At 38.6% G+C, this 16,255-nt stretch overlaps 1 protein-coding gene across 2 annotated transcripts in view; it reads left to right on the top strand.

Moving 5' to 3' along the window:
• LOC144523078 (BMP/retinoic acid-inducible neural-specific protein 3-like) overlaps positions 1 to 16,255 on the top strand; it is a 47,648-nt gene that overhangs the window by 22,277 nt on the left and 9,116 nt on the right. For both annotated transcript variants that reach the window (XM_078258378.1, XM_078258377.1), the window contains exons 5-6: positions 12,819 to 12,924; positions 13,362 to 13,598. In XM_078258378.1, coding sequence (XP_078114504.1) covers positions 12,819 to 12,924; positions 13,362 to 13,598 — 343 coding nt within the window. The remainder of the gene's footprint in view (positions 1 to 12,818; positions 12,925 to 13,361; positions 13,599 to 16,255) is intronic.

The raw sequence follows: 16,255 nt of genomic DNA, 5'->3' as shown, positions 1-16,255 counted from the left end.
TGTGGAGTACAGTAGGTGACAACATATTTTGTACAGTAAATACAAAACGTAATTCTTGCTGTTTATGTGCTTGTTATGGTTTTGCTATAATAATGGTGTTTGTGCTCCCTGTTGGGTATAAGTGTTTGAACAAATTAATAAAATCACACTCTACAGTGGACAGTACTTGCAAAGTACTTACCAATTACTGTATGCAGTTGGTGACCCATCAACAGGCCCTTAGTGGCCTACTGTGGCCTGCTTCATATGCAGAATAGCATAATGCTGCGCATTATTAAAACATAATTTTAAGGACATAAAGCAGACCAAACCCTATATGGAATGATGAACTTCAGCTTCTGTTCTTACCATTTTTAATTAATGAACCCTTCATAGTGAATGCACTTTTAAGACCTCACCTAATGTTCTAGCCAAAAACCCAGTGGCAGTAGGGACAGTTTCCTAGGTTACCTCCAGTTACTTCAGGAGCAGTACTCCTCCAAATAAATATTTACACAGTGCCATTAGGGAAAATGATCCAGAGTGACTGCCTTTGGTGAGGAGAGCTCTATTACTACAGAGCTCTATTCTATTACTATAACAGATTTACTTCACATTAAAACTGCAAAATATGTCTTAAAACAGTGGTTCCAATTTTGTTTTTTAAAGCAACCCCCCCCACTCTTAGCTAAGCTAAGCTTACCAGGTGCATATTTACCATACAGACATGAGATGGTGTCAAGCATCTCATCTTACTCTCTGCAAGAAAGCGTATTGTCCTGTCCTGTTATTATTCCTGTTAGCTAAATATTTAATAAAGTATAAGTATCCTAAATGGCTAAATGTTAAAACACATGACATCATGCACTGATTATGTTTATTTTTATTTTTATTTACCTTTAGTTGCTTAAAGCACCCAATATATGTGTTGGCTACAAAGGGTTTTGTCTGAAGATGTTTTCTGAGCTTACTTGGTACCATTGATTAATTAGATATTTTTAGATAGTTGTTTTTGCTAACAAGTCGTCCAAATTAAACGACAAAAAGTTTCATAAATCCAACTGAAAAACTGCTTGGTTAGGGTTGGGGAATTATTATGATTTGGGTTCAAATTACTTAATTAAGCCATTAAATCAGTGTTGACTGTCGATAGTAGACAAGGAACAATCACAATCAAAAATCAATCAATTTTTTTCACCTGAACATATACAGTATGTCGTTTGTGGGCATATCTTCCCTGCAGATGACACATTCTAGGGTGATACAACCATTATGCAAATGTGACTGTGACGAGCAAACCATCCCATGAACAAGATACTTTACAGTGACAAATCTTTCTGTTGCTTTCTCTTAAAGTTGCTGTTTTTGTTTCTGTGCATCTGGAAAACGTTCATGCCGGGAAATAAGTTTTTTACTATGAGAATCGCCAAGCGTGAATGAGCTGTCGTTGCCAGTCTTAGATGCAGCATAATTGCCGTGTACTTATGAATTTAAATGAGATTTTAATGTGTATTGTTTTTCATTTTGATACTTTCTAAAATGTAATATAAAAATGTAAATGCCACCATGTTTTTTAATGTGTTGGAGCATTATTTAAAAGTAACAGTCACTTTGTAGGTTACTATCTGGCTGGCTTATTTGTTTGATGTATTAGGATTTTACTTGGAAATTTGATATGCAGTTTTATTGCAACCAATGCTTTAACCGCAAAAGAGCTGCATGTGTGATAGAGACACATACTTAACTCAAAAAGATCTCTATCGGGACATGACAAAATGTCTGCTTTCTTAATACCAATCAATATACAGTCCCACTTTTGTGATCCCCTGCACTATTATGAAATAAAAGCTTTGATATGGAAAACAATTGATAATGTAAGGACTTGGTAGCCATAATGAGCCAAAAATGTAGCTGAAAAATGAAACTGAAAGTCAAACATTCCTTTTAGTAAAATAACTATAATAGCCTATAGAATTAATAGGGCTGGGATGATTAGATTCTTTCACAATACATGGGTGCAGATTCGTATCTGTATTGCAATTTTCATTTATTGCGATTCTAGAAGTATTGCGATTCAAAAGTATTGAGTATTGTGTAATTATTTAACTGGTCGGCATTGTAAGCACTTTACAGTGCTTTAAATGTTACATTGAAGTCAACATGTACACTCAATGAGAGCGAGCAGTACGGTTTACTTCCCTCTTTGCTCTTTCATGTGTGTACAGGCTCATTGGAGCAGTATGCTATGCATATCAAGATATGCTTATGATGTAAATATCACCTTGCATCTTCTACTGCTTAATACCTTCAGGGTGTGTTCATTCATCACTATGTCAGTTGTTATCAGGCAGAATGAATTGAATCGGCTGAGTTTGCTCTTCGCACCGCAGACTGAATTCTCTTTGCTTTCTGAGGAACGTGTTACCTCACATCGCTTTAAAGTGTTTGCACTCACTTGTGGTAAAAAACAGATTAACGTCATAGAATGTATGTACCAGCAGCAACCTGCAAACACACCCACATCTGAGACACTGTCTGCTTCTTCAGTCTTTTTGTGCTGTCTGCTGTGATTTCACAAGCCTCTGCAGTGGTAGTTTTGAGATTGGATGTACCACACCCAAACACATCTCACCTGACTAATAGATCCCCATTTATTGCTTTATTATGATTTTTCTTTAGATCTGTGGTGGGACCTGTTTTGTTTTTACTGCTGTCTTTTGGTAAAACCAGCAAGTCCTTCAACTCATAGGACCACATAGGTCGTTTGTTTCTAGCTTCTAACACAATCCACGTGAGCATTTCCTAAAATAGCACCCCCACTGGTGGCAGCAGATCAACACATGCTTATATCTAAACATAAGTAACCAGTTTGGTTATATTTAGGCAAAAAAAATGCTTGGTTATGTTTAGGAAAAGAAAGTGGCTTGGTTTAAAATAAGTATGTTCGTAATTGTACTTACGTACATACAGTAAGTGGGTTAGGGTTAGGGTTGGGGTTTAATGTTACATTTGTTTTCACACAGGACACAAAACAGCGTCCTCCTGGTAAAAGTCCCATGTTTGTTTGACCCATCCACTCTGACCTCCTCCCTACGCGGAATTTGAACACAGACTTTAAGTACAAACATATTTGTGATACGTCAAAAAAAAAAATAGGACATCCTTACATTAGAAAAGCTGGAACTAGCAGGTTTGGCACATGTTTGGCATTTTTTATTGGTGACTGAATTGATTATCAAAATCCTTTATTTATTTTGTTACTATTATTATGATATTGTTATTAGTAGTAGTATTTGTTACCCAACAGTACCTACCAAAACAATCTTAATAAGATAAAGTGAGTATAGGTGTTACAGTTAGCAGGATTTCTACAAAGTGTTTTGTCCTCCACACATGTTGCTAAGCTTGTAGGGTGCAAGACCTGTTTTGAAATTGCTTGTGGGCAATTGCATCCACCTCATTTGGTTAAATATTCAACTGAGTAACTTGATTTCATATCATACATGAAATGTGAAAATACTAAGTAAAACTGGTTTCCCCTTCACACCCCTAGTAATTCTGTGATGATCTGTGATGCATGCTAAAACTGTAAAAAAAACTGAAACTGTACATAGTACATTATGCAGTCATCAGCAAGGAGGGAGCTCTAACACAGAGCTTCATTGGAAGAGCAGAAACATCAGGGTCTATACCCCTTATTCTGTGTAGCTGCAGCTAAAGCGCTAAATTGCTTGCCTTTTTCTGGGCTGCAGCCCATTTTTCATTGACTCGGTCTTAGTGATGCCCTGCTATACAGTCCATCAGAGATAAAACTTTACATTCTCTAAAGTGAATTGGCAAGAGGACGTTGAGCTGATTTGGCAGCCGCCACTGAACCAAAGTGCTGCTAAAAACCACTGATTGAGATGAATAGAGAAAGAGCCCTCTAGGGTACGTTTGTTTGTAAGGCATTTTCAGGTGACTGATGTAAAATATTCAGAAAGTCAGCAGCCTTTAATTCCAAACATGGGTTTTTACCTCACCCCGATGAAGACGGATGCCAAAACAAAGCTGCCTTTAAGAAGAACACTGGCCCCCTGGTTTTAAGAGATAACATATTTTTTTAGAAATGCCTGGTCTTAAGGCCAGAAAGCACTGAGTGCAGCAGCACTGGAAAATAATCAAAGACGGGAAAAATGAGATGGGAGGGCGAAAAAAAAGGTCTCTACTGCTACACAGTGTGATGAATCAGCCCCTCCATTTCAGTAATTTCCTTTGAGAGCCTCCATCATTTGTCAAACATTTTGTGGTATGAGTGTCATATGCGACTGAACAGAAGAGATGAGACGAGTACAGACAAGCCTCATTCAGCCGGCCTTTCAGCCCAGTATTGAGGTGCAGCAGTTACACAGGAAATGCTGCATCAATCAACGCTCTTACCTTTGATTTGCAGTCCAGGCTTCTCTGTATTGGAGATTCATTAAACCAAAGTTAGGAGGAGAATATCATTAACGGGGAGGAGAAGTGTTGAGGAATGTTTGACCCAATTTGCCACGCAAGCCTTGATTGTTCAGTCAGTCGTGCGACGTTACGCTTCATTTGTTGGCGTGGAAGAGAAACAATTCAGAGGCGAGCTTCAGAAATCAGATAATGGCTGCTGAGGAACGGTTGCAGAGAACACGGCTCCATGAGTTTGGGGGCAGTTTCGATGGCAGGATAAAAAAAACAAAAAAAAACAAAACAAAACAAAGTGCTCCGTTATCACAAGAGTTAATGAATAATTCATTGCGGGCAGATTTCTTTTTAGCATCTTCATTATACAGAAAGGATCAATGTCCTTATTTTTGTCTTTTCGCCTTGTCTTAAACCACTTCAACCTTTGAGATCCATCTCTTCCCTTATATGTGAAGGGTTAAGAAGCTCAGATAATTGCATGAGATAAATAGATGGATACGCTCCTGGCTTTAGTCTCATATCTGACTTCCAATGTCAAAGAAGTTCACTTCTTCCAGCTGTTTGTCTTTAATCTGCAGCTGGTTTAAAGAAGTGAAGCCTGAAGAGCACAAATTTTTACCTCACCCCGATGAAGACAGATGCCAAAACAAAGCTGCCTTTAAGAAGGACACTGGCCCCTTGGTTTTAAGAGATGACATATTTTTTTAGAAATCCCTGGTCTTAAGGCCAGAAAGCACTGATGTTCCTTTCTGAAAATCTGCCCGCAATGAACACAGAATCACATTTGCTCTCTTGGCTCTTTTAAACTGACTGGTAGCTTCCCTTAGAGAGTCTTAGTGAACATAACAACACATACAGTATTAAATTCCACTTTCTTTTACCAAAGGTTCCCCTCTGCTCCCCTGTGGCTTAGAGGGGCTTTTTTCTTCTTCTTACAAACACACAATAATCTCATTTTGATATTTCCTTCCCCTTTTTCTTGCTTAAACTTTATGAGCTTATCCCTTGCTGGTTGACATTAGATTGTAAGCCAGTGCAACAAAGTGGTCTTAAAACATGCATTGAAATCCTCAAAGACTGAATAAACAGCCGGAAACGTATCTCAGATGCTAATGGGGATTTTCACATCTACTATGCAGTGGTGATTATGCCAACGATTCTTGAAAGGTGCGTGGTATGAGGCAAATTTGAAATGACTGATGATTTTCATGAAACATTAATGCTATCCCGTACTTTTTTTCCCCAGCAAGCAGACAGTGCAGCCATTTAAAGCCCATTGTTGCTCACTCTGACAACACAAGCTCACTAAGTGACATTTTATGCTGTTTTTTGTGGAATTATTCATATGAAGGATTTGCAGCATTGATGAATCTTCATCAGCAAAACGCTCCCACCTAACTGGTCTTCTAATAATATTAAAGTCTTACATTTTTAAATAATGGATGTGCCTCAGAGCCATGTGTATCAGTGGACCATGTTAACAGGCTAAGTGCTGCTTCACCCTGCTGAGCCTCACACCAATAACACAGAGGCTATCTTCTTTTACATACTGTGCAAGATCTGATTTAGATAATACAGGTATTTTAATTGCCAATTTATCATCATTTCCGTTCATCATGTTCATTTTATTCAATTTATCAGCTTTAAAAGTTCAGTTTTGGCTTCTCAATAAAATCAGATAGTATATAGTGATGACTTCCTGCTTATTCAAGTTTGATAGAGAGAATGATAATACATTTAATTAGTTTGATATATTAAACATTGCATATTAATTAATGAACATTTGTTTTATGTGTTCTTGTTTATATAATCCTGCTTCCTTTCTTTGTTTGCTATGTCATATACTTGCTTTTGCAACAACACTAGTATTTTTAATACATTTGAACATAAAAGTGTTCTAGTGGGAATACTCGGCCCGACAATATATCTCCCTCTGCTGTAGAAAAAAAACTAGCAGCTGAGCAGTGTTGAATCCAGTTTCGATGCCGCATACTGGCTCTGGGTCTCACCTGCTCCAACAGTTGAAACGACACGCCCTGAGCCACCGCGCTGGGCCGCTGTGTTGTCTGGGAGTGGAACTATGTCAACTTTCCAAGCAGCAGTGTTTCCCTGAACAGTGTGTCTGGCAGCAGCCACAGCTACATTTTCACAGATGGAGTGTAATATGAAGCTAAAAAGGATGCCTTCAGGGCTCACTTGGGAATGTTTGCGTGCTGCTTGAATATACAGACTGATGACAAATTAAAGGAAAAACCTGAATAAATGAGTGGTGAAACATAAAAAATGTAGATGCTTACAGGGCATGAGAGACCTATGTGAATGGTTTGATGAAAATACATTTGCACTTACCAGATCTCACCTCAGTTGAGTACTTATGGGATATTTTAGATGCATGTGTTAGACAGCCCTCTCGACCACCATCATTAAAAGACGTAATACTGTCAGAGGAAAAGAACAGTATTCATCCCCTCTAACAGAGTTCCAGACTCAGACAAGGAGCACTGAAGCTGTTACAACAGCTTGCGGTGATCAACCACCTTAATAAAGTCCCTTTCACACATGCACTTCACACCTGATTATCTAGACATCCGGGCGGAGCTGTATGTGAGAACGCAAATTGGACATGAAACTAACCCAACTCCCCAGGACAAAGACTATCTCGGATAATGTGTAATCTCAGATTGAGCCCATGTGTGAATAGAGCCACTCATTGGAGAATTCACATCGAGCAAGTGGGTGTGGTGATGTTTCTAGCATGACGATTAGGGTTAGTGTTGGGTTGTAACCCTATCCCAAAGGGACCAGTGTTTTTTTTTTTTTTGATTTCTTTATTTAAAAGGGACAACGCACATTAATCAACATGAGTACAGAGTCCAACCTGTAAATATGCCAGATTTAGCCATACAGGCTAATTTTCATCTGCAGTCCCTAGCAGGTTGATGGTTTAAAACATATCCAAATCCAAACCACACTTTTTTTCTAATACTCCTTTTGGTGCCAAAACTTAACTGTCACATCACCGTTTCACATGAACCTTTTGTGACCGGTCACCTTAATTTTGTTAGATATAACAGTTGCATAGATTTTCGTATGATATCATACACACAGGGTTTCACCCAGGAGCCCATGTTTGAATAGAGCCAGTCATTAGAGAATTCACAGCGAGCAAGTAGGTGAGTTGATGTTTCTGTCTGAGGCCCTAATGGACCAGTGTTTTAACCCAAACAACAACCCTTTTTCTAACCTTAAATACTCATTTTGGTGCCAAAACTTAACTGTCACATCACCGTTTCACATGAACCTTTTGTGTCCGGTCGCCTTATAACGATTGCATAGGTTATGATAGGATATCATACACACAGGGTTTCACCCAAGAGCCCATGTTTGAATAGAGCCACTCATTGGAGATTTCACAGTGATGACGTTTCTATCATGCAGCTCGCAAAACTGGAAGAAAGCAAACATCACAGGGTGAAGAAGAAGGGTCATTTACACACACAAAAACGGCAACGAAAATGTCTGGGAACTTCTGTCGGTAAGGGCTGACTTTCAAATCGTCAAGCAACAACAAGAGACTCGGTTGTTTATGGCCAAATTATGGACCTGCTATGACCGCGCTGTAATCCTCATTAGGTCCTGCCTTCTGCATGCTCTACCCAGTTGAGCCCCTTGCCTAAACCAAACTGAGGTGAGAATGTGTCTGACATGGAGAACATCCTGCTGTGTGCTACTTTTTTGAAAGGGAAACTCCGGATAATGTCCAAACCTTTGTATTGATTTTTCCAGTAATTTGTCACCAATGTGTAGTTAACTTGCTCCCCATTACCTCCCCTTTTTCAGAGCTGTGGTGTAATATTGTATAGGCCTATATATGCAGGGTGTGATGCTTAGCATTGATCTGATGGTAACTGAGCTTTTATCACTTGGCAGCTTAAAAGCTTGCTCGTTCAAAGATTCTGTGCATAACGGTGATTGGGAGAAGACAGACAGATACAGCACAGGAGGAAAATGACTTTAGCTTAATGGGAAACTGAAATGGCTTTAGCTTATGTTAATTTATGAAAATTGATCATTTGCTTTATTAGAAACAAGTTCCGGTTTTGCTGCTTTTACCACCATGGTCGCTCCAACATTGAACATCAATATGATCACTCATGAATTTGATTTGTCAAATTGTGATAAAAAAAACACATTTCTATTACTATGGTGATATTAATCTGCAGCCATATCAGTCAGCCCTAAATACAAAGGTAAAGATTTTAGGACTCTAGAGGTTATACAAGATCTATTTTTGATGATGAATACATTCTGAAGGAGCATTTGAACAGTGAGGAGACATTAAAAGGCAAGCCTAGAGGGCAAAGTGAAATGCATAGTGATAAGATAAACAAGTCACGTCCACAGCATGTGTAAGCATAGCAAACTGCCTATTCTAGAAAAGCCTTTAAGTGCAATTAAATGTTCCATTAAATGCAGCTGTTAGTTATTTCAACACAGTCAGCACAATTATCTTGTAGTCAATTATGGCACATTAATAACACCCTTCCCCCGCCTCCCTCTAACTGATCCATGTCATTTGCATATCACATTTTTGTTTTCTTGCTTTTAGCACTTAAAAAACCTCATGGGGTCTTGAATGTAGTGAAATATTTTTCTTTTTGGGGTCGATTTCTAAAGGAGAAGGCTGACTGTGCTCACATGCTCTGCTCCACTGGGTTCTTTTTGCAGATGGTCTCATTGCTATGCATAGAAAAAGACATCTTTAGATTTGCATTTGGTAAATTTTCTCCTTTAAGTTGGACATCTGTCTGTGTTAGAAATCAATCTGCGGATCCCTAGGGAGGCTGCTCGGATTTTAATTAATTGTGTCTTAATAATAAAAAAGAAGAATGTAAGTCAGTTACTCTCCCACACAGCTATGTCTGCCTGTCCTGCCTAAAATTATATTGTTGTATTTGAAAGACAACTTCTAAGGGATTGTAAATTGAAAAACAGTAGCTGTACTGTATTTTGTAGGAGACAGAAAGAGACATGGTGTAAAAAGTACATACAGAGCTCCGAGCTTTGATTCATCCTCAGGTCTCTGTGTATTCAGTTTCCTCATTGACCTTGTAGTTGTCAAAAGTACATGTAAAAAAAAAAGACAACTTTTCTACCCACAGCTGCAAAAGTCTTCCTTTTCCTCATGGCTGGATATCACAGTTGCTGTCATTAATTTAGCAAGGAGATGTTATTACTTTTGTTTGACCTTTGGGAAAATATTAAAAGAAAACGCCGTCATGGTGTTTGGCAATAATTTGCTAGTCACGATGGAAGAAGATGGATTTCCCTTTAGGTTGGCAGTTTATCTTTGCTGCCCATGGAGCCTGGATTTACAAGCGTGCTCCAAATCAGGCTTTTGTCAAGGATGATTGAGCTGAGATTGTGAACAATCTAACCATGATCTCAAAAGGACAGGAGAGATTCTACTTGAGTTCTTTTGTGTGTGTGTGTGTGTGTGTGTGTGTGTTAGTGTCTTATCAGTATAAATCTGGTGTTATGTCTTTGAGCCTTGGATACGGTTCTCTATAGTTATTTTCTTTATTATCTTTCAAGACTTGCAGCTAAAGTTGTGAGATCTATCCATGCCTGTTTTAGAAGGGTAAAGACTTGGAAGCATGAAACAAAAGTTAAGTCCAAACTAAATCCAACTATTTTGTATTGTATTCATGCAGTGTGTCTCATTGACCTTTATCTTAAGACAGCCTATTTTGAGCTTAATTTAAGCTGACTTTCCATACTTGGGGCAATTATGGTCCGTACTTGACTGTTTGCATTTTCAATTTTGAAAATGAATGGCCAGATATATGCTGCTCTTAGTTTTGTCACAATTGTTAACAAACAGCTCAACTGGTTGCAGTGGCTAACTGAGTGACCTTCCCTAAAAAATGTTAAAGCAGAAATTACGACTTGATTCTACAATATTTATGTTTATAGTGGCGGGGCCCTCTAGTGGCTGTAATAAATATGAAGTATAAGAGCGCCACATTTTGCGTAAGGAGGCTGGTTGGGTGGTGGATGGGTCAAACAAGCCAGGCTGTTCTCATAAACAATTTGTACATGTTGGTACGAAATGTAATGCACTGTAATTCCTATGTATTCCACATATTTATTACTGTAAGCACCACATTGACTGCTGCTATAAGGCAGTGACCGCTTGTGGCCGTAGTACTTATGACCAAGGCACCTAGTGTAAGGCCGTGGAAATCACTGATGGAGGAGGATGATGTGGTGGAGCGGCCCAAAACACAGGGCTTTCAAGTAGGGAAGTGGAGTCCAAGTCTCTCGTAGGTGATGTTTTTATGAATTTACTGTGGGAAATTTGGAATTTCACTGTTCACAGCTTTTCAGCACAGACACAAGGACACAGTGATGTTTACTGTGACTGTTTATTCAGACAAACACACGCTTTTTGACAATCAGGACCATCCCTGCACACACACAACTCACTGCAACTGTCCACAGGCCTCTGTATGTACACATCTTTCCCTTTTTTTCTTCTCCTACTCCTACATGGCTGAGTTAATTAACCTGACTTAGAATAGGTGTCTAAAACCAGTTCCCCCCCCCTCCCTCCATCTCCAGCTGGTGCTTCCAACACTCCCACTCATGACAGCGCACTCATGACCAGACCATCTTTCCGGTGCTTTCTTGTGGATCAAAGCTGTCTCATTGGATATAAATCCTTAAACGAGCAAAGAAAAAACGTTTTCACGTTAATATGTACACATAGCTGTTGTGTGACAGATTGTTAGACATACAAAAATGCCATAATGACGCATGGAGTGTCTACCAGTGGCTTGTAAATAACCCACTCTCAGCGCCAAACCAACAACTTCTGCCAACTAGTTTGGCATCTCACTTCATGTCGCTGAACTGTTTTCTAGATTTATACAAGAGTTCTCCTGGGACAAGAGAAACTGTTGCTAACCAAATGTGTTTTTTTCCTCTTCAGCTGTAGTAATTTGATATCCTCCAAGTTCCGGTAGCTTACTTGGGGTGTCATGTATTCTCACATGGAGACTTTACACCTCCCACACAATTACCCATGTCCGCCCTCCACTGTCTGTCATCACATTGTCAGACTGCCATTGTAGGAACTGCACTCTTATAAAGAGAATGAAAAACGGGTGACTTTGACATGATTGAAGTGTTCACACCTACTGACAATAGTAATCCTATTGTAGGTCTGTCCTCATTTTGCCACAGGCTCACCAAAATTGCAAAAAAAAATGTTACACAATGTGATCTCCCATCATACACCTGGTTTGTTTAGATAGATTTGGAAAATGAATCCATAAAAATGGGGGGAAAAAACCTACTGTTAGATCATGAAGGTTCCATAATCATAACCTGGCAGCTGCCAGTAACTTTTTTTTAACCCATTTCAGCCACAATTTAGTATTTTATGTGAGGAAGTCATAATTAACCTCAAATGTACTAGTAGCTACCTGCAATGATATATAACAACAAGGGATGCTTATTGTGAAAGGACATTCTAATTGTTCAACCACTACTTCATAATTAATAAAGTTAAATTAATTAGCTTCCGACAATGACTTTAGATATATCGACAACTCTGTGTTGATTTTGAATTTTCATGTTTGGGTTTGTTGCTGTGTCTTTGGTAGGAGATAAATTCAGTAGGGGTGTAATGGTACACAGAAGTCAAAATTCGGTGCAAGTTCAATACAGCTTAATTGGTGGGGTACTCCTTTAAGCCACATTTGAAGGATGATGCCCACAATTGACAGGTGTTTTTTTTGCCAATCCACAAATCACATTTCAGTCTGTGTAATCATGTAACAATATTGCATGCCCCATGTAAAATATTGCACCAAGCAATTACATGAATCCTCCGGTGCGTATATAATTGAATATGACTTAGCTTACACTAGCATCACAATATAGTTTAGCATGTTATGGGTGTCAAGAGGCATTGTAATAGGGAAACACAATATAAAGATGAATTTGATAGATGACACCACAACATACTCATTATACTTTCCACCAGGGATCCTTATCACAACTCAATGTCCAGCCCACTAGCTCACAGTCGTTCTAGTTATGATTTGCACAATGGAGGTCTAAATGATGCGTGATATATATATATATATATATATATATATATATATATATATATATATATTTATTTATTTATTTATTTTTTTTATTTTTTTTTCTTAGAATAGATAGTGAAGGGAAAGGTTGGTTTTAATTTAATTCTGCAGGGCAGTTATTCAGGTGCTCTCTCTTTTTCCTTTATCTCTCTCACTCTTCTTCTCTGTATACAGTATGTAATGCCATTAGTGGGTTTCTTTCTCAGTATGGATTATTGTTATGTGCTTCTGTGTTCCTCTCTTTAGGTGACTGAAACAAGGACGGGCCCTCTCGGATGCAGTAACTATGACAACCTCGACTCTGTCAGCTCCGTTTTGGTTCAGAGTCCTGAAAACAAGATTCATTTGCAAGGTTGGCCATCCATAATTGAACTCGCCCAATTTCTGATGGAATTGTCACAGTGTCTGTTCTCTGGCAAGCTTATAACTGCAGCATGAGAGTGTCAGAACGAATTTAGCTTCAATCACTCTTTTGCTTTTTTTTTTTTTGCCATGCATGCTTGCAGAGTTCTGAAGTGAATCGCAGACAGTAATGATTCAGAACAAAAGTAGCAGAACTGTGGAGTAAAAATAAAACTTTAAGTGAATTTCAGCACATTGCATGTGACGCCAAGCATATGTGAAGCTTGGCAAGAAAAAAAACCCAAAGAAAATAAGTGCCAGCCTTCAGTGATACACAGATCTAGCATGCAACAGCCATCTATACACATTTCCTGCAATACCTAAAGTGCGTACAGCTCCTTCTTCATTCATCCATGTGACATTTCCATGTTTTTGTCCTTGCCTCAGGCCTTCAGGCCATACTGCCAGAGTACCTAAGGGCCAGGTTTGTGCAGGCAGCTCTCAGCTACATCGCTTGTAATGAGGAGGGCCAGTTTGTGTGCCGGGACAATGACTGCTGGTGCCAGTGCGCCGTCGACTACCCACAGTGTAATTGCCCCAAGGTGGATCTGAGGGCTATGGAAGCCAGCGTGCTTGAAATCCGAGATTCCTGGAACAGGGCCAACCAAGACTTTGAGGAGTCAGGTCAGTGTGTTTTCTTTTTGCACTCATTCAATGGCTGTGACACCTCCCACTGACAGCAAATTAGACCCTATTGTTAGAGGAGCCGATGGGCAAAGAAAAGAAAGGCCCAAAAGCTTGAAAATAAGGGGCAATTACATCCAATCTTTGTGATGGGAATTCAACAATACACAAAGGAGCAATTCTTAAAGCAGCATCTTGCAAAATTATACCAACAAAGAAACAATAGAGAGGACTATCTCATGCATATCAACTGAAATGACTTAGATTTTCCTACATTTAGGCATAGACAGAGCCTATAAATTCTTACATAAAACACCATAATGTTGATGTAAAGCACTTACATACATGTTTGTCTATTTGGTAGGTTTTCATTGAAACACAGTTGCAGAACAATCATTTGACATGACTTTGTTGCAGCTGATGTTACAAAACATAGCAAGGGGATAAACAAAATATATTACCATATATATATATATATATATATATACAGAGGTGTCAAGTAACGAAGTACAAATACTTCGTTACCTTACTTAAGTAGAAATTTTGGGTATCTATACTTTACTGGAGTAATTATTTTACAGCAGACTTTTTACTTCTACTCCTTACATTTTCACGCAATTATCTGTACTTTCTACTCCTTACATTTTAAAAATAGCCTTGTTACTCCTATTTCAGTTCAGCTTGTTTTCATTACGGCTTGTCATTGTTCAAATAAAAACCTATCCAGATAAATTGCGCCATCCAGATAGAGTGAATTTGATTGTGGTTGGATGAGAAGTATAAACATATACCATTCCGACACCCTATTGGTTTGTACGCGATCCATCACATCTGCACCTGACACAAATCACGTCACACTCCAGCAAGGAAATAGCAGCCGTATGTAGCCTAGTACTAGTACGAAGATGTCCGTGGCAGAGACTCAAGAGAACTCGAGCAAAATGTCCCGACCAAGCACCAGCGAGGAGGTTGGTAGCCAGGAAGACCAGCCAACCCTTCTACATCCCTGGCCATAGCCTACCTGGAAGAATTTTTAGAAATGTTTGGATGCAGAAACAACTCCTTTCAAATGGGCTGCCCACCTAAGTACCACAAGCTAATTGTCTCCAAAACTCGCCATCTAATATGAAATAGCATATTGATATTATTTTTTTCCCTTACATTACTTTTACTTTTATACTTTAAGTAGTTTTGAAACCAGTAATTTTATACTTTTACTTGAGTAAAAAGCTTGAGTTGATACTTCAACTTCTACAGAAGTCTTTTTAAACCCTAGCATCTATACTTCTACCTGAGTAATGAATGTGAATACCTTTGACACCTCTGTATATATATATATAGACCATGAGTAATTAATTTATGATTATTTTTTGTTGGACAATCTGCTAAATTAAATGGTGATTGTCGTGTTACAGCCAGAGATATTAAAGGCATAGCTGACTCCGTAAAAATGGTGTAGAAAAACCGTTGACAAATCTGTTATCTTGCAGTGTACGTTGTCAAATCACCAAACCCTCTTTGCCATGGAAATGACTACCTTTTGCTGCCATTTGAGCCTGTCTGTGTGCAGAAATTGCACAGTGCAAAATCTCATGCCCATAAAATGGAAAGGGTAGCATTTACAGTAATGTTACTGGGTCAACAGTGATTCAGTCAAATGAAGGTTTTTCAGTACTCTAGGCGAAGCTGTCACACTCCAGAAACACACTACAGTTTCTGTAATCTGTTAGCAGCTTATGATGTAACCTGTAATGTGATACTTCACAGCTCAGTTGTAGCCATCTGATCAGTTAACCTTATTTAATGTCAGCTGGTTGACATTGCAAAAACAGGCACATCAACTAACTATTGTGCTTAGGTATGAGTGTAAAAAATATATATCATACAAGCTTTCAAACAAGCTTTTTGCAAGTTTATTTTATTAATGAATATAGGCACACTTTGAATATTAATTAAAATGTTGCACCTTCACATTGTATTACTTATTTTTCTAAATGTTCCAACATAGCTCTGTTTCAGTGTTCCCGTCATTATTGAAACTGTGAGCTGCATCCACAGGCCCTGAGGGCATCTAGATGTTTCAGTCATCCCCAGCCCTGCCTTAAGCTGTGCACCTTGCTGGCTGAGTGTGTTATTTACTGGCTACATGTTTTTGTACTGAGGGCAACTTGATTAGCACACAGCTGGCAATAACAAGGCGCCCTAAGAACTACAGTTGCAGTGTTGTATTAAATAAAGAAAAATAAGTAAGTTCCCTCGAAACCCCTGGGGACCCACTTGTGTATTTGATCTAATACATAGAGAATAACTAACATCAGTGGCAGAGAGATTAATAATCATGACTCACTGCTTAATAGGAAGACTATATATATATTATATGGCTGGATCAACGTCTTAATTATTGAAAGCTGTACATTTCTTCACTGTTTTACACAGTTTCCTGGTGATCTTTACCTTTCGTGAGACAAATAATAGAGTCATATTCATAATATTATCTTGAAATAGAAAGACGTCTAAGGTCTGTTGACTGTAGGGTGCAATATGTACCAAGTCAGGGGGTAAAATAAGTACAGATCCAAGAGGTCTTGGTCAAAGCACATTACAATATTTTTTAGCATTTGCTTAAAATTAACCCAGCAACAAAGGCACATTATTTA

The sequence above is a fragment of the Sander vitreus genome, chromosome 9, assembly GCF_031162955.1.
Source record: "Sander vitreus isolate 19-12246 chromosome 9, sanVit1, whole genome shotgun sequence".
NCBI lineage: Eukaryota > Metazoa > Chordata > Actinopteri > Perciformes > Percidae > Sander > Sander vitreus.
The sequence above is the reverse complement of the archived record's forward strand: the minus strand, read 5'-3'. Positions and strand labels throughout refer to the sequence as shown.